The sequence below is a fragment of the Taudactylus pleione genome, unplaced genomic scaffold (assembly GCF_031769625.1).
Source record: "Taudactylus pleione unplaced genomic scaffold, aTauple2 ptg000021l, whole genome shotgun sequence".
Taxonomy (NCBI): Eukaryota; Metazoa; Chordata; class Amphibia; order Anura; family Myobatrachidae; genus Taudactylus; species Taudactylus pleione.
The window spans coordinates 14,706,893-14,730,689 of NW_028284423.1; the positions used below are offsets into that span (position 1 = coordinate 14,706,893).

The following is a 23,797-nucleotide window of genomic DNA, read 5'->3' on the forward strand; positions in this document are numbered from 1 at the left end:
CCACACTTCTATGGTAAGTTTGGGAGCACAATTCATAAAATAAACTGCTGTAGACATTGTTTCTGCCCAAAATCACTTTTTAAGCCCTGCAACTTTTAGCATACATCAGGCTCTGTCCAATAATATGCAATTTGCATGCACAGTTACACCATTCAACTCTGTTATGTACACAATGGTCAATTGATGTTCAATTCCATGCATCCATGATTCTTTAGGAAGATTTCCACATCTTTTTTGATATTCTCCTCCATTGTCAAACCTCAAGACTTTCAGACTATGACCAGCTTGATTTTCTGCTAATCTCTTGCAGTCTGCAATTTTCTTTATCACTTCACACATTTATTTAATATTTGATTAAATAAATGTGTTTCATTCTTGTGAATTAATCAATGAACATTTGAAAGTATCTGTATCCATTTATCGATTTAACTTCCATCTGATCACACACATCTGTAGGCATCAATTCAATTCAAGGGGTGCCTCAGCTCTGCTTGATGATTTCAGATATGGACAATGCCTTTGTTTTCCTGTTACCCAGCTTTCACACATAGGGCCTGATTCAGATCCGCTCATGAGTGGCCGGTCATTCGCTCCGAGCGATGTTCGCACATCTGTGCATGCGTATGGGTCGTAATGCGCATTCGCCAACCAGTCAGTGCTGTCGGAAATCGTGTGTTTGCAAAATTGTGAGTGCCTGCTAATTTGAGTGACAGGATGAGGCGTTTGTGGGTGGTAACAGGGGAAGGTGCTTGAAAATGGGGAGTGGAGATCCGAACACAGGCGTGCCAAATGGTCAAAACGGGCGTTTTAATGGTGTGCATAATTAACAAAGCATCGTCATTGGCCACGTCACTTGGTTGTGTCTTAGCCTGAACTGTTCACATGATTGCGGTAGGAAAATCCAACCACAAGCACTGCGAGCAGTTCAGACACCTTTCGATGTCCTCGATTAATCTAATAAATAGCGGAGATGACGTATGATGCGAGCGGCCAGGGGGCATCTTTACAAAATAGCGAGCACATGTTTCATTCACTCACTCAGACATAGAGGCATCAACAAACCGCAAAGAGCGAGCGCTCAATTTAAATAGCTGGCCCCTTTTTCTGAATGAGCGAGTGCAAATAGCGTCCGACTCTGAATCAGGCCCATAGGTCTTTCCGTATCTGTCATGGACATTCCTGAAACCAGCCCATTTATAAGTTTCTGGATGCTGTCATATCCAAGAGTATCTAATCTTCTGTGTTAGAGTTCCATAGACTATGAGTCAGAGGTCCTCATCACATAACACTGTTATGTGTCAAGGACATATACTTGATGGCACTTTGTACTTGTTGCAATTACAGTCCCTTTTTTGATCTGTACAATACACTATCCTTTTGCAAACTGGAGTCTGTAAGCTATCTATTCTTGGACACTCATGGCTATGAGGTTTGTCCCCATATCTGGTATGTAAAGCACATCTTGGATTTCTGTGACTGGTTTATTTTCAAGCGGTTAGTGATTGCCACAACTTTTGCAGCTGAAATGTCTAGAGGCACCTGAGTCAATAAACCAACAATCTTTACTGTGACTGTCTTTGACACTTAAAGCTGACTCATCTTTGCTGTTGCACTTCTTACTTTGCATTGCATTCACATTGACATTCAGTTGATGATGTATGGGGTGTGATAAAAAAAAGGTGGACAATAAAAAAGGTTGACACTAATGTGGTCAACACCAAAAGGTCAACATGAAAAAAGTTAGACAGTACACAAGGTCGACAGGTACAATTAGGTTGACATGAAAAAGGTCAACACAGAAATGTTTGACACATATTTTTTTCTAACCCTAATATTCACCCTAACCCTGCCCTTGCTGCCTATCCCTAACCGTACCTCCTAGTGCCTAACCCTAACCATTGGGGTAAGTGCCTAACCATCCATCCTAGTGCCTAACTCTTACCCTCTGGTAAATGCCTAACCCTAAACTTAACCCTAACCCTAAAAAATGTAAAAAGTGTCAACCATTTCCGTGTCAACCTTTTGAACCTATCAACCGTTTGTTCCTGTCAACCTTCTGTACTTATGAGCTTTTGTCAAGTCAACCTTCTTCCATGTAGACCTTCTGATGTTGAATAAATCATTGTCAGCCTTTTCATTGTTGACATTTCTTATGGAACACTATGTATGTGGGTAGCAGTTAATTTACAAGCCAGTAGTATGCTTTGCAGGATGTATACTAGGTATATAGCATGATCTCTCTGGAGCTGCGTGGAACATGTCTGTGCACCACTGTGGCACTCTAACACAGTGATAAGATGGTGCACAGAAGACCAAATGGTGGCTATCTTGGTTAAGGAAGATGCTTCCCTAAAGGCACATCATGAAGGTAGCACTGCAGCACACTACAAACAGTATTTCAATAATAAGTACTATTACTCTTGTATGTAAATGTTCCTTGTGCCCTTAAAGTATAAAATAAATACAGTATTTTAGTTTTTTAGGAGCCAAATAAAATATTCTGTTTCCTGATAACTGCACAGCTCAGGTCTGATCCATTTACAACAGTGACCAAAACCTCATCACAAAACCACAGCTGTATCACTCCACAAGTGTGAACAATAACATCTCTCACAGAGACACTGCTCACAGAAAAGCATCACGTCATTGCCTCACTGATGGGAATTCACAGGTACTTTTTTGAAAATTTTCTGGCAGAAATTACATCAGTCCACAATGGAGATCTATTCAAAGAACAGGACTTACCTGAGCAGCTACTTTAAAATCCAGCACAGCAAGCAGTGAGTAAACATGTCAGCCTTGACCCTGAAGAAACATTAAGCTCTTCCTGCCAGTACAATTCACTGTTCACATGTTATCTTTGCAATATGAACCACTCTTACAGTGACAGTAGTCATTATTGTTCAACTGTTTAAATAGCCTATTCTTAATGTTCATCTGTTTTATTCACTTACACTGTTATCCAGTTAAAGTATTTATTAATTAAAAAAATTAAAATGAAACCACCTATTCTGAACTAATTTGATCTCGTATTCTGTATCAGTTTCCCCCTACATCATCTTTACGTAGAACTATTTTGTCGCAACAGGGGCCATTTTAAAATATAGATATACCACTCTTGGATATGCGGTCAAGCTCTGATATAGAGTGCTTAACTCGCTATTCGGCTTAAAGTTTTTCTTATAACTTTTAAAGTAATTGATGTAATTTAGTGAAATTTGACACAGACATAACTTATTTGACACAGACATAACTTGGTCTGGATAGTGTCACATACTTCCTAGAACATGATCATGAACTTGATAGGACGCAAGCCAGTCTCATACTACAGGGTATTGATTTCATACTAACACATAATTATATGTGGTTTGAGGGGGAATTCTACTTACAGCTCCATGGCACCACGATGGAGACCAAGTTTGCACCGAGCTACACCAACCTATTCATGAGCCTTTGGGAGATCAGGAACATTTGGGCATGGTGTGATCCTGGTGCAAGCTTGGTCCTTTGGAGTCGCTATATTGACAATATATTATTTATATGGCAGGAAGATGAAACATTATTTATAGAGTTCACACAACACATCAACTTATACGATCAAAATTGTATTTTCACCACCAATTACTATAGGGAGAATGTGGATTTTCTTGATCTAGAAATATACATAAAAAAATCAAACATTCAAACCAGAACACAGAACAAACCAGTACTCGCAGAGAGTAACTATCATCCCAGTTGGATTCATAGCATCCAACAGAGTCAGTTCACACGCATCCACAGGAACTGTACGAATATTGAGGACTTTGAAATACAGGGACAGAATCTAGTAAATTAATTCAAAGAAAAATATTACAATAAGCCACAAGTAGAGGAAGCCTACGAGAACATTAAAATGAAACCTAGAGAACAACTTTAAGGACGAACATCAACTTAATCCTAAAGGGCTAAAATTCCTAGCAATAGACCAAGTTATACTTAATTGGAGAGGAGGGGACCATAACCTTAAGATAGATAAGATAGAGAGTAGATGGATTTTTAACACACACACTCTCATCCCGGAAAGATTAAATATTGTCCCATAGGTTCAAATATAGTTGAGTAAGTAGAAAAAATACTTGTTAACGCAGACCCACTGACCATCAAGTAACTCAAACAAATTCCCAAAGACTTAACTAACTACCCATTTGGAACACGAAAGGGCTCTAGCATTAAGTAATACAGGGCGATATACACAATCACTATAGATATAAGCACTATCACCATAAAATGGATAGATTATGGTAAGATACTAATTTCATTTATTGTAGAAACATACAGCATTCGTTGATTTAAATAGATGAATTACCATTTATAAACATATGACAGCTGAGCATAACCATCATAATGACTTCCCACTGGGAAGGTACACTGCATTAACATAAGACTCATACCAGTAGTTATAATGCCCATTTAATAATGTAGCCACTGGGGGAGAGTAACATGAACATCGTGGGCATGCAAAAACAAAGATATCTATGGAGTATAAATAACCAATAAAATGGCCGCCCGCTATGTAGCGACACAATCGGAGACCAAGGACAAGTTTAACCAATAAGATGTCCACTGTAAAACATTCAGCACTACAAAATAATCTCCACCAAGATGGCCACAATAGACGGCGCATGTGCAATGACACTATGGGGACTCCAGCACATGCTCTAGTGAGAGGAACACATAAGCTGGCTGTGACAAACTTACAAACCTGGAAGTGCGGACACCAGTAACAAGGAAACAGGGACCACCTTATATAAAGGACGGGATGGAGAAGGGTGGGCACCCTTGAAAAAGTACATATTCTGAATGAAACGCATTGGACCACCCCCCTTATTCACAGGACTACTAATTGACACTAAATGTGCATAGGTGCACTTTGGAACTTTTTTATAGAGACTGTTAATGTCTATTGACATAGATGAACCCTTTTAGTACTCATACTCTGATGAGTCAGGGTACGCATGCTTAAATTAATAATAGTGTTATATTAGACACATGTGCATAGTGTTATCTATATAGTGCCATTTACCTACATGCATGTTAACCCTCACCTCCACCGCTGCAAGCACCGAGACCAGGAGAACCAGCAGGAACAAACTGCAATATTTGATAATTGAAATGGTACTGGGTTTCTTGCGCACTGGATAATAAGGTTTGCGGGGTTTGCTACAGTTAAGATAGAGGTGCCTAACCTCTTGCTTAATAATATGGAGTGAGGTTTGTTACCATTCTATACCCCTATATGTGGTGTATGTACATCAGTCTAAAAAAGACTTAGATGGATATTAGTGAAAATCTATTTATTGGTTAAACACACTGTTAACCACAGATTTGTATCACATATATGTAAAGGAAGTTATACACATAATTATGATAAGAAACTGTAAAGTTAAAGCACAATATTACAAACATGTAGTATATGCACATATAGATGAGGTTGTACAAAAAAACAAACAGATTAAATGAACACTGTTGAGCACAAAAAAAATTAATCACAATAATGTAGGTAGATGTGCACACTGAATTAGACAGAATGCTTGTGAATGGTGATGCTATCTAGATCTATTGTTCATATAGTCATGTAGGAGAAGCGGCGTCCCGCTTAACTTGATGGGTCCGTTCCGTACAATCTTGGGTACTGGAAGGGTGAATTGAAGGATTGCAGTCCCGACCACTGGTGGAGGGGGGGCAGGGGAGGGGGGGCAGGGGAGGGGGGTTTGCTGGATGACAACACTTGTTACCTGTAGACTTGCATTAATGGAGCCTGCTAGGTGGAGTCCTGCTAGTTAACGGGGTGTGCTGGCTTCCTTTGCTTGAGATGCAATTCAAAAGCTTTGCCTGGTGTGGCTGGACTGTTGAGATTAGACAACTCTTGCTGGGGTGCCTGCTGGTTGGATTGGAGCTACGCGGTGTCACCAGGCTGAGTCGTGGTGCCTTCTCTCCTTCCTCCTCGATGGTGGATCTGTGTGGCAGTGTAAGACCGCTGCCTGCAGTGCAGCGGTCTCCTCACTCACTTCCAGGTTTGTGCCCGGTGGCTGCGGTCATGTGAATTAGACTGGATGATCACGGGACACGGGGGTGTTGGCAGTCGGAGGTGCGGTGTTGCCATAGGGTTTCCAATGCTCTGTGTATCCCAGCACACTTCAGCCTTGTGGCCTTCCTCTGAGGTAGTGTATAGGTTATGAGGTTGGTTTGATGGGTTTAAAAGCCCCTGGTGGGTCCTTCCTCCATTGCTGATTGGAGGTGTACGTAGTCTTTGGATTGGCTGGATGATCAGTCAATCATTGGTGTGGTAATTCTAAGCCTTCTAGTGAGAATGTCTCTAATAACAAAGTCCAGTGGCCATTTTTGTAGGAGATGAGCTCCATAAATGACTGTCCAGTGTTCATCCCGTAAGGGGTTAATCAGCCATTTTGGTGTGGTTTGCAATACTTATTTAACCTGCACCATTCTACCAATTGAATCATAATATTTATCACCATGGTATATACACATTAGCTGGATGTTCAGTCAATCATTGGTGTGGTAATTCTAAGCCTTCTAGTGAGAATGTCTCTGATTACAAAGTCCAGTGGCCATTTTTGTAGGAGATGAGCTCCATAAATGACTGTCCAGTGTTCATCCCATAAGGGGTTAATCAGCCTTTTTGGTGTGGTTTGCAATACTTATTTTACCTGCACCAGTCTACCAATCGAAACATAATATTCATCAACATGGTAATAGTGTCAGTTGTGTTTACATACATACTGAAAAATACAAAAATGATAATTGAGCAATTGGTTCCGTCTATTAATATGTAAGGTGTCCTGTGTTATAATGACATTTGAAAGGGATTATTTAAATATAATTGATCTAATTTAATTATCCATATTTAGACCTTTTGGGGCTAATGTGTCTAATTGAATGATGCATTTTAACTCTTCTTTATTAATAAGCTTGGTATAGTCGCCTCCCCTCCATCTCTGTTTGACTTCCTTTATTCCGAAGAATTGCAATAATTTGAGGCTGCAGCTGTGGTGTTTTAAGAAATGTGATGAGAGTGGATGGTCTTCTGTCCCCTTATGTATGTTGCGTATGTGTTCGCATACCCGTGTCTTGAGTGGTCTGATTGTCCTGCCCACATATAACTTAGGGCAGGGGCATTGTAATACATACACCAGCCCTTTTGTGTGACATGTTATTTGATCTTTGATTTTAAAGGTGACTTGGTTAGTAAGGGAGGTGATAGAATGTGTAGTTCTGGTGCTTCTTTGACCTGTGGTTTCAGATGCCTTGCATATTCCACAGTTGAAAAAACCTCCTGTTTGCATAGTGTCTGTCTTGAGTGTAGTTTGTCTTTTTGTACTTGGAGGGATATGGTTGTTCACTAGTTTCCTTTTAATGTCTGGTGCTTTGCGGAAGATTACTGTTGGTTTAGGTGGTAGGACTTCTGCTAGCGAGTCATCCTGGAAAAAGACATGCCAATGTTTTTAGATAATTCATTTCTTTTGATTAGCTTGTTGATTATATTGGGTTATGAAGCTGATGTTATTGTCTGTAGGTTTTTGTTTGGGGTTGTATTGTAGGAGTGGGTCTCTTGCTTCTTCTCTAACTGTCATTTTGGCCTTTTCTACTAGTTTACTGTTGTATACGTAATTATGGTTTAAAATGAAACTGATGCAGTCAATGATGAAGTCATTTTGTGGACTGGTCATGTTTGGATCTCCGTGCAAATGGTTGTGAATACTGTTGATCCTTGTTCGTGGTTAATAAACGAATAAAGCGATGTAACATCGCTTGTAACCAGCAAATACTTGTTGTCCCATTGTATCGTCTGTAGTTTCTTGAGTATGTCAGTTGTGTCCTTGATATACGATCTTGTAATTTGACACGTGGCTATAGAAATGTGTCTACATTTCGGGAGAGGTTGAGGTTAGTGAATTTATTCCTGAGACTATTGGTCTGCCTGGCGGGTGAGTGGGATTTTTATGAACTTTGGGGAGGTAGTAGAAAACTGGGATAATGGGATGTTTGATATCTCAATATGTATGTTCTTTGGGGGTTAGAATACCTGTATCAAGGCCTCTGCGTAGTAGTATCTGCAGTTAATTTTTATAGTTTACCGTGGGGTCCTGTTTGAGTACTTTGTCTGTGGTGGTATCATTTAGTATTCTGTGGGCTTCGGTAATGTAATCTTTTTTATCCATTAGCACTATTCTTCCACCCTTGTCAGCTGGCTTTATTATAATTTGGTGTTTTCTCTCTAGATCTTTCAATGCATTGGATTCGGCTCTGGTTAAGTTTGTTTTGGTGTGTTTTCTAGTTTGGTTGTCATGAAGTTTGCCTAGATCTCTCTCCAGTAGGCTAGTGAAGGTATTAATGTGGTAAGTACATGCATTTCTTACCTATCCTGCACCATTGTGTTTCACCAAGTTCCTGATACTGTGCAATTGCATTATATTGAGATGGAGAGGAGGATGAAGAGGGCTGCATTGTCACCAGCTAGTATTATAAGAATACCCATCCAACAGATACCATGGAACTACAATTTTGGGATTGTCCAGGAACTTTCTCCCTAAAAGTCTCTTGTTTTTTTGGACATAAATACAGACATTTCTTCAGAAGGGACTGGGATTATATACAGGCTTTATAATTTTAAGAGCACCCTACCCACAGATTACAAATTGGGATTTTGTCAATATAGAGTGGGGCAATTTTCTTATCTAATCATTTAAAACACATATAAAAACAAATCCATATAACAAAATAGGATTGCCCCAGAGCGCACCACAATTATTCTATATTTATTTGTCTAAAAAGAGGCAGGATTACCTCAACTTGTGGAGCGGCTAGGGACATTTCCTCATGGGACCAAGAGCGCTATGTTTGCTACCCTTAATATACAGACATAACTTGGTCTATGAAAAACATGAGGAAGTCATAGCAAGCATTGAAAGTGTTTACCATTAGCATCCATGCCAACTGTTCATGTATGCATGAAGTGAAGGCCAGCTGTTCTCCACCCTAGTCAGCAGAGCAGTTCTAAAGTCAAATAAAGGTGCCACACCAACTGCCAGTGAGGATATAACCAGAGAGGATGGCAGTTGTTGTGGTTCCTCTATTTGTATTTTGGTCTGTGCTGCAGCCCCACCTCTGGAGCCACCACTGCTAGTCATTAGGTATTTCTGCTTCTGAAACTGATGTTGTGTGCTGAGGCGTCCACATTAATCATGTCTGTTTATTATGTTCTGATATGAACCTTTATCAACTCAGTTTTCCAGTACGTCTAGACAATAAATATGCGTTGTTGAGCAGTGTACCTGTTCATATTGGCACATAACACAGAGGAACGAGGTGGGGCTGTATCAGATTTCACTAAATTACATCACATCTTGTGCATTAGAGACAATTTGAAATTTCTATGTCAATAAAATAGCTTACATTCTGCTTGTATTATTAAACTACAGTTTCTGCACAACTCAGATACAGGTCCCGGATAAATAAGAGGTATTGTTTTGCAGAACTGGTTCTTAGTTCTCCTGATACAACACTTTGCCTACCAATAATGTGCTACAGATGCAAATCGGAAATCTAACTACATCAACTTTTACTAGGCACACATTCCATTTGCTTTTCCTTTATTGTAATTATATTCTCACAAATATGTTTATGCTCACTGTTTTGAAGTTAAGTGTCCAGGATACTAGTCTTTGGAGATGAAGAAATGTTGAGGTATAATTTGCACATGGAGAAAGATTGCCTACTGAAAAGATGATAGCAATTGGAAATCTCACAGTTCTATTTTTGTTTAGATGCTATTAAAGGTGATTGCTGGGATGGTATTAGTATATCAACAGAACACTCCAGATGGTCGCACTTCTGTGGATGGCATTTTGGCAGCACAATCCATTCATAAATCCCATTTGTGTAGCACTCTCTGGAAAGAATAACTAAATGTACAAAAATAATTACAGAAAAAGGGCACATTCTCTATCCTGAAAATATGCACATAAAGATTTCTTTACTTTCAGTCTCTCTTTTTATACTATGAATGTAGCAAGGCAATCTCTAAGGTTGCTACAAGGTTTTAATCCCACTTATACATATTTTCCTTTGAACTTCTGCTGACCTGGTTCATTGAGTCAAACTGCTATCCATATTTCTTATTTGTAAGTATGCAACTACTGTGCTATAAAAAAGATTTATTTTCCTGTTTTCCATATACCAAGTATTAGATTAGTAGAACTTTTTAACATTACTTATACTTCCCTTCTAATCAATAACAGTTAAAAAAAATGACTAGCCTTGACCCTCTCAGTGCTATTACAACAAAGTGCTTTCTCAGCAGATCACTAGCTACTCACCATATATTGGCATGTGAGAGCGAGGGCTTGATGTGGGCCAAAGCCAGTTACTGATTCATTATATCCCTACAAAGGATACTGCTTGCATCTGTAAGCTCCTCTTGCCCTTAAGGCAACTGTCACGTTTGAAAAGCTTTGTAAGTACAACTCCGAAAAGATGTTCAGACTGAAATAAGAAATTAGTGCAGAATTAGCATCACAGAACTGCAAAGTAGTAAAGGGTTTACTTTAAACTAACAATTGAGACACATAATTCATCAGCACATGGTGTCTGGATGAATAAATGATGCAGTAACATTGTAATAGATTTAAATGTTTAAATAAGACCTTTAAACAATATATAATGTAAATAAAACTACACAATCCACTACACCGTAAGTATAATGAGAGGTGGCAGACTGTCCATGAAAAATCAGTTTTTAAAATTAGACTGTATCAGTAATTTTTAATTAACTATAATCATTTGTTGCAATTAGTTGTGGTTGAATTAAGAGAGTTGTTTAGCAATGTAATTTATACCTTTAAAAAAATTAATGCAAAAGTAAATTCAGTGGGAGTAATTAGGTAGAGCAGATTTGGTATACTATTGAGACTGCTTAACCCAAACCTAGGGGTATATTTACTAAAGTGTGGGTTTTTAGAGGAGGAGATGTTGCCCATAGCAACCAATCAGATTGTACTTAACATGTATCTAGCACCTTCTAGAAGATTATAGCTAGAATCTGATTGGTTGCTATGGGCAACATATCCACTTCTAAAAACCTGCACTTTAGTAAATATACCCCCTATATTGCACATTTTAGATTTACAGATGGAGAAAGTCCTAAAGTACAGTAGTTAAGCTGATGGTGCAATTGAATACTTCTTGTGGAGATGATACTCCCACTTCTGTAGCCTGTCGTCACCCATTCCATAGTGTTGCTATGTCAGTACAATATGTTTAGATTGGCAGAACAATTAGTACAGCTAGTGAGAGGTGCTCATTTAGGGGCTGATTCTGAGTTTCATGCACAGTGGCTGCAGTTGTGTTCAGCTGTGGAAGCCTGTTTTACTACCTTATGGTAATGCGAGAATCTATAAGGCTACTGCAGAGATTTGAGCATCTGCAAGTGCAAACCGTGCACCAGGCCCATGCTAGATGCAGGATATCTGTCAAAAACCTGCTTCCCTTCCATGTAAGCGCGACAATCAGTTGAATTGGTTTCATGTGCTCGCATTGTCACCACCCAGTTGCCTCCCTGAAATGCCCAATCTCACAGAAAGACAGATCCAGCCAAGTTCTATCTGACTCAGCATAGACAGATATGCAAAATCTGCATTTGTATGCACAAAACCGCCATTTGCACCTATATACAGAGCCCTTAGCCTCACTAAGCTGTACTCTATGTCTATTAGAGGTCTGTTCGTTATGTTAATTATCGGGTTCGCATGTGGGACCAAAGGGTCACGCATGTGCACAAAAGCCTCTGCGTCCGGTGGAAGGAGCCGGACAGGGGCGGAGGGTTTCAAAAGGATCCCTCTTCGCAACCCAAGACTCTTTCTCATAGGGAAGTAGTGGGTTGTGGGAGCAAATTCCATCTGAAGATGCGAGTGCTCACGCAGTCAAGCTCCAAAAATATTGTATTTTCAGAGCTTGATTAATTCTATCTCCATATTAGTGTATGGGAACAGCGGACCATTCCGGGAGAGAAAGGTAAGCAGGAGATATCTGTGATACTAGTGTATGGGGACAGCGGGCCATTCTGGGAGAGAAAGGTAAGCAGGAGATATCTGTGATAGTAGTGTATGGGGACAGCGGGCCATTCCGGGAGAGAAAGGTAAGTAGGAGATATCAGTGATACTAGTGTATGGGGACAGCGGGCCATTCCGAGAGAGAAAGGTAAGCAGGAGATATCTGTGATAGTAGTGTATGGGGACAGCGGGCCATTCTGGGAGAGAAAGGTAAGTAGGAGATATCTGTGATACTAGTGTATGGGGACAGCGGGCCATTCCGGGAGAGAAAGGTAAGTAGGAGATATCTGTGATACTAGTGTATGGGGACAGCGGGCCATTCCGGGAGAGAAAGGTAAGCAGGAGATATCTGTGATAGTAGTGTATGGGGACAGCGGGCCATTCTGGGAGAGAAAGGTAAGCAGGAGATATCTGTGATACTAGTGTATGGGGACAGCGGGCCATTCCGGGAGAGAAAGGTAAGCAGAAGAGGAATGTGATACTAGTGTATGGGGACAGCGGGCTATTCCGGGAGAGAAAGGTAAGCAGGAGATATATGTGAGCCTGGACTCCTGTTTCTAAGAATATAGCAAACAATAAATAAACAGGATTACATATTAACTCACTTTAACTAAAGTGTCATATCTATATCTATAGCAGCACAGATACTTTACCAAGAACAAGCACCTCTGCTATGAAAATTGATGATAATAAGCAAATAATTCAAATGTAAACAGCTATTCTATTTAGACAATACCAGTGAGTCATCTATAATGAATAGAAAGAGCTGTTACACAAGCTTTGCAAGCAAATCAGGACAATAGCCATCTAAATGGTATTGAAAAATAAGAACATTTTTCAAAGACAGTTAATGGGGGTCATTCTTTGAGCTATAGTTGGTAAAGCTTTAGTTCTCGATATCTCTGATGGGTATTTTGTTTTAGATAGCATTGACTTCTAACCTATTCACACAAATACAGTGATCCCAAGTGCTTTGTAAAAGTATTATAATTTTCAAACCTTTGTGTAACTGTCCAGGTACTGTATATGATTCAAAGAAACGTTTGCATAATAATACCATCACCTCAAACAATATCAGTTAGTCTATAGTTATATTCTCATCCTTCTCAATCAAAACTCTAAAAACTGTAGCTGAGATACTTTGTAGCAGAGACACATGTGAGTCTCACTAAATAAAGAGCTACATACTGATGTGTCCTCATACACTATTGTTCAAGTCACACCGAACAGCCCATCTTGCCGCGCCAAGTCATGGCATGGGTGATACAGCCGAGTGTCTTTCCTGCTCAAAATGTGTGTCTTAAGTAAGTAAACCAACTGGGAGTGACAACTACACTGCGAGCTTGCACTGATCAATTTGATGTTCGACATTTGTACTTCTGTACGCAACTGATTCTGAATCTGTGTAAGAAGTACTCCAATGCAGGTGTCTGTGGCTTTTTCACACACCAAGTTGCTTCATCTGTTTAACCATTTAACTGGCGTGGTCGCATGTAATGTGGCCGGAGCCAGAAGTGCTTCATCTGGCAAGGTCGCATTACATGCGACCACTCCAGCCCGCACCGCCCCTGGCTTTATCAGAGGAGATCGTCTGCACAAGTGCAGAACAGACCTCCCTTGTCTCTACTGACCCCCTAAAAGTGATGCGACGGTCTGTGACCGCCGACATCACTTCCAGAGTCACGCCACAGAATGTTCTGTGAATGGCACTCTGGGAGCATGCGCCAATTGTAAAAGTGCGAGGAGGGGACCATAATTCCCCTCTGAGCACCAGTGTGCAGAGATCAGCTGCAGCAGGAGGGACTGATGATCAGTCCCCCGTCCCATGCTCCACTGCACTCTGCAAATTTGAGGAGGTGGGGTTTAGTCACATGGAGAGGGGGCTAATGGGGGGACATCTTTTGGCCAAGGGGAGGTTATGCAGGGCATTCAAATATTATTTTGGCTGGGGGGTGGAGTTATTTAAAAAAATGTTTAATCATACTGTATATATATATAGTGACACATGGGGAGGGGGAGGGACTAATTTGGGCACTCAATGTCCCTGGAGGTGAGGGTGGGGGCTCTGCCACAGGTACCTATTATAACTAGGAGAGTGGAGGTTGTTATTGCAGGGGATCAGTTGACACTGGGGGAGCTATTTTTGATGTGGGGTGGGACGTTAAATTACAATGGGGGCCTATGAACAAATACAATTCTTAAATAAAATATTTGAATATATATTAAAAAGTCCTTTTTAAACTTAATTAAATTTAACAAAAAAAAACAATGTCTGTGCGGTTTTGACTGAAAAAATAATCAGTTACATGGTTAAACTAGAAATGAGCAATTCAGTTTTACTCAGTTTTACTCGGTTATGTTCAGATCTCAAAAAATGTCATCATATTGGCTGTCTGGCTCTTACGAGTTTTGGATAGCCAATAACATAAATCCAGACTAATCTGAACTTGTGCTAATTTGGCAAAAAGAACCAAGTCAAAACTGAACCACTAATCTCTAGTTTAAAACTAATTCCTGTGTGGTTAGTTGTAACCCAGTGTTTCCAGTACGCTGTGAGTGGTGTGTTGCTGCATCTGCAATGCAAATAAGTCATAAAAATGTAAAGAAAAATACGGTATGCTACTCTTCTTGGAGCTTCTCAATTACGCCAGGAACCACGCGCTGTATGGCATATAGACGCTAGGTGTATGAGGACACGTCTGTAATTATATGTATTTTATAACTGGTAAATAATTATATTCTCTAACATCCTTACAAATATTTAATATTTATGTACAATATGGCACCCTTTTCTTTGTTATACAGTACTGTATTAAATATAAAGTTCATGTCTTTGAATATCAAAGTAACTTGATAATTATGTTTTCTTTCTTTTCTCCAGTACTTTTTTCAGAAAATAAAAACATTCATATATGGGCTGGGAATACATTATATTTTAATCATTTTTAGCATGTATTTGCATTTAGAAGCAGTAGAGGACAGTGCTGTGATATTATAAAATGCAATGTTTTACATATTACAAATAAATAGATTCACAGCTAGTAGCTATACAAAAAATGTTAGGACACGTCCCATGCGAACTCCAGATCTGTCCATGCATTGTATATTTTCCAGCCCACATGCAGCAAAACATGGTATTGCCAAGGTTCAAATGTATTCCTTTTATATATTTCTTTGGGAATTAAACATACTTGGTCATTAGAAATACATTTGGCTGATGAGAATACATCCCAATATTATATTTACCCCCTAATGAATTTACATTTTCCTGTTTTACAGTCATGTATTTCTCTTTCAGATCTCATTTAGCAACCATACAGCTCAGTAAAGTAAAGGGACATCAGGAAGGCTTTTGTTTTCTGCAGAATTTTTGAATGATGTGGTGCCAATGGTACTTCTTTAACAAACCCTCTTCTTCATGCCATCTTCTCAATGGCTGTCAGACATTCTATTAATTGGGTTTTACGTATCTCTTCTAGAGATGTGTGCAGAACCCGTGTTTTGATTTTGGTTTGGGCAAAACCATCCTCAAGTGTTTTTTGGTTTGGTTTTGGATTTCTCTAAAATTAATAAAAACAGCTAAAACCATGTATTTTGGACCTGTCTACATGCAATCTGAAACTGAGATTCAATTTTTAAATCTGAGTTCAGATTTTATAACAGACCCAAGCTGGGATTCTGTTCAACTCGAACCAAAAAAAAGTGATCCGAGCCAGGACTCGATACGACTTGGAACCCCAAAGTCCAGGTGTGTTCACTTTTCAGGAAAACCAACCCACACATCTCTACAAATAATATCTTTTGCTAGTTAGGGATTTATCTGCCTGGTCCTTTTAGTTTCATATGGGCCTTCTATTAACCATAGTCAACACCCCCCTTTTCCTATCACATTCTCTCTCCTTCCCCATCATTCATACTTTATAATAAAAGACACATTGCTGGTTATGTCAGACTTTGTTCCATTGTTCCATGCTTGATATTGGTGAAGCATTCGTGAACTTGATACTTGTTATACTATTTATTTTGTGTCATCTTGTCAAATTTACACTTCGAAAATGAAGAGTTTAAACAAAAAAGAGAATCTTCTGCTGTAGTACATATGGAGATGTCAAGTGGAGTGAATAGACGTTGTAACTGTATATGAAATAAATAATACAATACTAATGATTTAAATACTATTAGCTTTGGGGTCAGTATATAATCAGATAATCAGGAGCATCTAAATTATGCTGCTGAATGTAGATCATCAACCATCTCTGCACTCTGCAAGCAAAATGCATATTTTTGCGTAAGAATTATGTGCATGTATTTGTAGTGCAACATTCCTCCTACTCCCCAGAAAGAGCAAATGACATTCCACTGAAAGATATAAACACAGTGGATAATGCACACCGTGACTTTCTTATGTTTTCAAAGCTTTTGAAGTCCGTCCCTTTTTAGATAGTTTTAATCTATCCACTACAAGACATTGACCTTCTTAAATAAAAATTGCAACTATTTTTCAACACATAAGAAACATCTCTAATCACCCTAAACTGTACATTCTCAAGACATTTGGAAAATGCTATCTTGTCACATGTGCATGTACTACAGGGAAAAATAGGACTTTACAAATAGATTTTCAATACAATATAGGTAAGTTACACCTGCTACTTATAGATCATTTTTTGTTGGGGAGACTTTGGTTTGCCTAGATGGGGTAGGATTAGTCATACAAAATGTACATACTATGCAGGCAGATACCTGGTACAGGATGTAGTCTGAAAGCCGACGGTCTAAATGCTGACCACCGGCTTCCAGACTCTCTAATCCCAGCATTGTACTAATGACAGGTGTCAAAAACTCGAAGCCTGTCATTAACAATATGCCGTAAGACCGACGCCTGGCATACTGAACAAAGTAAGCCGAGTGCTGGCCGCGGACAACTGCGGGGGGTAGGGTTAGGTTTAGGGCTCCTGGGGAAACTTAGGGTTAGGCACCCTCCCGGGGGGGTTGGTTTATGCTAGGGGAAGGGGGGGTTAGGGTTAGGCACCCCCCTGGGGGACTTAGGTTTAGGCGGCGAGGAAGGGAGGGTTTGGTTTAGGCACTTAGAGGGGGATTAGGGTTAGGCACTTAGGGCGGAGGTTAGGGTTAGGCACCCCTTAGGAAGGGTTAGGGTTAGGGGCTAGAATTAGGTTAGCAATACTTACCTTAGGGACAATTGGGATCTTCACCCTTGTCGGGCTGCCGCTGTCAGGATTTGAATTTTTTATACCAACTACATCCCCTTGTACGTCTATACAGAAATTAAGTATTTAACAGTTCTATCTATTCTAGGTACAGAAATATAAAAACTTCTTCTTTGTACTGTGAGGATTTCTTCCTGAAGCTGCTTCAAACAACTTTAGTGGAATTTACCCGATGGGACATCTGCCTTTGATGGTTTCAGTAGAGAACAGGAATGTATGAATAGCCAACTCTTTTGCTTTTAACAATGAATAATTCCATTAGGAGTACTTGCTATTTAGCAAAGTATTAAAATTTGTTGCTCTGACTCTGGCTCTCAGCTGGTCTCCTGATGACTGTACTAGTCCACAAGCCATTATTCACAATATTTTTCATGAAATTACAGACTCAAGAGTCAAGAAAATTAATAATAGAGAGAAATTTGGAATCCAATAATAACATGGATGTTTTGTGAAATCATAAGTTGACATCTGACAGTAATAATCATAGACTGAACATTGTGTAACATTGGACTATCAGGCACAATTGAAGCTGTGGGGTGTTTGTAATAAATGGGTGGTGCTGGACTGCACACCCTCATTTTAAATATAATAAGAGGTGCTACCATGCTGAGACTTGTAGTGCCATGCAGGAAAAACGAAAATGCAGGCAGGTGCACCTGCACTTCTATTTTCATTTTTCTTTCTTTTCTTTTTATTTATTTATTGACCGTATCTTATATAGTGCAGCATATTCTGTTGCACTTCACAATTGGAAACATTAATAGAACAAAACCGGGTAATCACAGACAGAGGCTTTACTCAAAAGCTTACAATCTATATTTTCTCTTCTCTCTTCTTTCTTTTTTCTTTGCTCTATTCTTACTTTTTTTGCTTGGCACTACAAGTCTCAGCATGGTAGCACCTTTTATTATGTTTAAAATTATAGTGTCCAGTCCTCACCCTTAATTTTTTTCTCTGTATGTGTACATATAATGTACAATTGACGGTGAGACTCCTGCCTGGACTCGCACTCCTCCGAAGAACAAGCAAGAACAGCTCCTTTATAAACAAGGAGCAGGGGTGTCTCATATGTCTTTTATATGTTATTTGATGTATTAATTTCATTATATATGAAATTGTATGTATTAATTTTATATGTATGATTTATATGCAAGACATATGGATATATGAAAAATATATGATAAATATTTATGAGGAATGATATATTTGTATGTGATTTTTGTATTTTTATACTTTGTTTGCTTATAGATCCTTGCACAATTATTAATTATATTGGTATTTGTGTATCCAATATTGGTTATTTTTATAGATATTGTATGATTATATACTAAGAATGATCCATTTTGCCCTTAACCTACTGTAAATGGCATGGGGATATCAAAATTGATATTTATTAACAGCATGTGATGCAGTAATTGCCGTTTGTCTGGGATATTTTGAGTCAATGATATGAATTCTTTTCCCCATTAAGATATCATACTCATTGAGTATTGGATATGGCTGTATACATTTTAACATATAATATTGACGTCCTTTTGAAAAATAGCGCCTGAGGTTACTAATGGTCCATTTTTAGGCATATATTAAATGCAGGCTTACAAATGTATGGGCTTGCTTTCATCTTAATAAACAAAGAGAAGAAAGAGCCCATATATGCCAGAGATCTTATATATTAAGAAATAAGCTATATATTGAACAAATTCGGGCAATTGTGATTTTCAGACCTTAGGCCCGGTACGTCAGGATTAGCAGCCATATTGTGAGTGTCTTATTTTAGTGTGCACTGGGAACCATAATGAGGGAGCCGCGGACTGAGGGGACATTCTAATTTATGGCATATCACTAGCACAAGGCAATTTGCATTTCCCGGGTATGCCCCATCACTTCCGGCTGTCGTTTGCCGCATTTTATTATTATTTTTTTGTAAATTTGTCTTAGGAAATATAATATAAAGATAGGGATGTGTTCCTCATATGCTGCAATTGTCATAGAAATGGTTAGAGAACCCATTATAGAGACAGATTTCATTATTGTTTACATGATAAACATCATATTCACCTTAGAAGAAATCTGGTTACGACCATTTTGGTTAATTTAATTATGTTAATAAAGAGCCTTATGTAAGCCTGTTCTGAACAAGAGAATATTCATTACCCCCGAGGAAGTCTGAATGGTGAGACACCCATCTTGACGATGAGTAAATTTGCTGATTGGCTTTTTTCAGATAAGCATCTTTTTTTCTTGGATACATGTTAAAAGCAATTTATGTATTATTTGGTGTTTCTTTCTTGTAATTTGGATTACATTGTGTATGTTCCTTTATATATTTTATGTCATTTGGAATCTTATTAAAATATATGAACACACACTTTTGGGACTTCGTATGGAATCTTTTCAAAGCAAACAGATAAGCCAGGATTTATTACAATTTTGGTATGGGTCCACTTGTAGTTATTTTCACTTATTCGTGGTGTTTTCACAAAATTGCACTAGGAGGTGCCCTTATTTTTTGTTTTATTTGATTTAAGGAGTTAGTGTACATTTGAACGAGGATCTTGGCCATCCCACATGTGTTGATTTTCCTATGCACTTTATTAGTATTCAGATTGTTTCATATTTTTAGTCAATATCTTTATACACATGTATAGCCCCTAATTTGTATTATTTTTATATATATATATATATATATATATATATATATAAATATATATATATATATATATATATATATATATATATATATATATATACACACAACGGTAAACAAATCCTGCACACTCCCAAAATCATGAAATCAATGGAGGGTGCTAAGTCATAGTGAATGAATATACATGCTGTATCAAAATACTGATACCAGAAAAAACCAGCACTCTAGTGGTTAATGCAAAAAAACTTATATAATGAATTCTCTTGAATAATGCATACCATCCCAAGCTGGACTCCAGAATGACAATCACTTTTACAGTAGTTTTCAGTCACAAATCAATAAAGTGCAATGTGCCAAGCATTAGCAGCAGTAATAAAATACTTGCGAATAGTATCATTCTATTGGAGCCCAAGTACATAAGGAGATGTTGTCAATGCAACCCGACGGCCGTTTCGGTTGCTCCACAATGTGGTTGCTCCGTGATGAAGGTGCCATTCAGCACCGAAACGGCTGTCGGGCTGCATTGACAACATCTCCTTATGTACTTGGGCTCCAATAGAATGCTACTATTCGCAAGTATTTTATTACTGCTGCTAATGCTTGGCACATTGCACTTTATTGATTTGTGACTGAAAACTACGGTAAAAGTGATTGTCATTCTGGAGTCCAGCTTGGGATGATATGCATTATTCAAGAGAATTCATTATATAAATTTTTTTGCATTAACCTCTGGAGTGCTGTTTTTTTCTGGTATCAGTATTTTGATACAGCATGTGTATATATATATATATATATATATATATATATATATATGTATACCTACTGACTACATCCCGTGCATGATGGTCCAGATGTTAACCATTTATAATTATCTACTCCTTCCTATAGTATTAATGTACAGCAGAATCTGTGGGTATGTGACTGGAAGGAAATTATTTTAAGTCTGATACTTATGATATCTGCTATGGTATGTCTGAATAACATCTAGGGATACTGTACATGTATATTTAACAGTATTGATGAAATGGAACAACTTTTATGAGTCTTTAAAAAATGGCAATTGTTATTAAATAATCATTAGAATAATAGTCTCATCATTAGTCCCTCAGTGCTATGAGTAATTACCCAAGGACAACAGTGAGGATGGTGCTGTTACACGGGGTGGGATGCCTTGGTGGCAGAACTGGCAATACTCACCCACCGCCACAACCCATGCCCTGATTTGGCTTCCTGGATCCCGCACTGTGTGGGGAGAGACATCATGACGTCTCTCACAGTATTGTGGGATCTGTACTGCCGCACATTATTAGTGTACATGGCTGCAACACAGCATTTATATAATCATAGTAACACAAAATTAGTATGTCTTAAGTCTATTAAGTTTTACAGCAGTTTTTTATTGAAACAACAAAAGTACATTGTATTACACAATAAACACCTTGTTCTGCTGTATAACAATATTTACATTTTGTATTGGTTTATTGTTGGTCTCCACTGTGTGACATTTGTTATTTTGCAAGGAAGTGAGTAGATGGAAACATGTACAATTAAAACCATGTTAGTAGTGAAGCAATACTATATATTATTCTTGGCGCAAGGAGTTTCAATATGATATGCAAGTTCTCACATATGTGTTAGTGAGACTGCACTATGCCTATTATTTATACCTGGGAGTCATCACAGTTGTAAGTGTAAATATAAATAATCTAATATAAAAATATAAACTATAAAAAATAAATTGTGCACAACCTTGAAAATTTATTTGGAGAATATTTAAAAAAAATGATAGCCGGACGCTTCTCACAAAGATTTTACCTGTGTTATTAAGTAAACAAGGTTTTTTTTGTCTCGATTTATAATTCAATTCTTGTATCACATGGTAATATTTGTCTACGTAAATCTAATAATATGTTTACTATTTGTTCTAACAAAATTAATCTTATCTAATGCATTATCTTATCTTATCTTATCTTATCTTATCTTATCTAATTATGCATCTCTCATTCTAAATCCATAAAAGATTATTAGTTATTGTTTGCAGTCTTTATGTAGAAGTACAAAGTGATGAATATCAATTGTGCTCTCTCTCCTCAGTTGCAAGCACAAACTTTATCTGGAAAAGCTCCCAAACACCAGCATTATAATTCCATTTCACAATGAAGGGTGGACATCACTGCTAAGGACCATTCACAGTGTAATCAACAGGACCCCAGACAGCCTGATAGAAGAAATCATCTTGGTGGATGACTTCAGTGACAGAGGTAAGACATTCTGCTTTTGGTTCAATAACTGTTAATCATTTCAACATACTGTATGTAGTGTTCCCTCTAGATCCCTCTAGCTCCGGCTGGAAGTAGGGCGCCGGCGCTAGCGAGGGCATGTCCGTGCGCGCGCCGAAGGCGTGCGCGGACTGAGAAGGGGCGTGGTCATCGGAAAAGGGGGCGTGTCTATTAGACGCGTCCCCTTTTTTGTCACTCTTGGGGGCGTGCCCGGCACTTACGGACATGCCGGGCAGCCCCCAAGCCCTGCAGACAGGGAGAAAAGACGCCAGGCGCATGCGCCCGGCGTCTATTCTCCGGCAGTGACTGGGTCACCGCATGTTTCTCCACCCGCGGGACACTGCGTCCCGCGGGTGAGAACGGCTCCCGCAGGCTGTGAGGGCAGGGCGCTTTTTGCCCTCCTCCTGGAGGGCAGGGTGCTTTTTGCCCTCCAGAAGGAGGGCAGGGCGCCGCGCCCTGCTAAAACAGCTTAGCGGGAACGCTATGTATGTAATGAATTTGATTATTTTTAAAATGTAAAAGTATTTTCCAAAAAGTTAGCAAAACAAAAAAAAACCTCAATTGCTTGAGACCAAAGATGGTTAAGGTCAACTTGTTTGCAATAAAGCAACATTCTGTAATTATTTTTAAACTTAGGATTTGGATTCTGTTAATAAAATAAACATTTTAAAGGAAATCTACAATCACATTTTTATTTAACCCTAAACATTTTGACCTATTCCCCTTCAACCCAAGTATTATAGCTAAAACATTTAAATTATATTTAAATAAAAAAGGTTGCTAAATATATTTAAGCATTGAACAAGAATATACATGTCTAACATTATAAATGTATTATACTTCTGTTTATTTATGTTTGTTTGTTTTCATTAAGCCTTAAAAATACTTTCAAAATGTCAGAATACAAACGTGTGTGCTTTGAATTTCATCTATGTATTGCAGTGTTCCAATGTAAAACCAAAGCATTTCAGAAATTATATTTTTCCTTTATATTTTATAAACCTATTAACTTTTTTTCAAAATGGCTTGTCAGGATTGTCCTCAAAATGTTTTATTACACAAAGCATTTCACTTAATTGGACATCAGGGTGGAAGAATGACAAGATTGTAATGTGAACATATATTTGTCTTTTAGTTTAGAAGGAAGCAGTTTCATTGTCTGGTCCAAGGGTTAATTGAATTGCCCCATTGTTTCTGTACAGTAAAGACTACACATATATTTTTGATCTGTCAAGGACCTTAAGGTGCCAGCTATTCTGCACATGTCTTGTGGTATTGCCTCTTGTCACTAGATAACATGGCATTTAATTACTATTTGTTCCAAATTTGAAGAGAAAAATACTATTTTTACTTTATATAGTGTATATAGATCAGTGGTTGCTAAGTATTTTGGAATAGTATTTGACACACTTACTGTACTAATGCAGTGAATTATAACTATACTCAAAAATAAATAAATAGATAATAATATACAGCATAGTTTTATTTACAACTAAAATGAGTGGGAATCACTTGCACTCTCAAGGTATTGTTGAT

The 23,797-nt window shown here is 38.4% G+C and overlaps 1 protein-coding gene across 1 annotated transcript in view; it reads left to right on the plus strand.

Annotated features, from left to right (window-relative positions):
* GALNTL6 (polypeptide N-acetylgalactosaminyltransferase like 6) overlaps positions 1-23,797 on the plus strand; it is a 1,410,303-nt gene that overhangs the window by 521,110 nt on the left and 865,396 nt on the right. Inside the window, exon 4 of the mRNA XM_088448140.1 lies at positions 22,077-22,243. Coding sequence (XP_088304266.1) covers positions 22,077-22,243 — 167 coding nt within the window. The remainder of the gene's footprint in view (positions 1-22,076; positions 22,244-23,797) is intronic.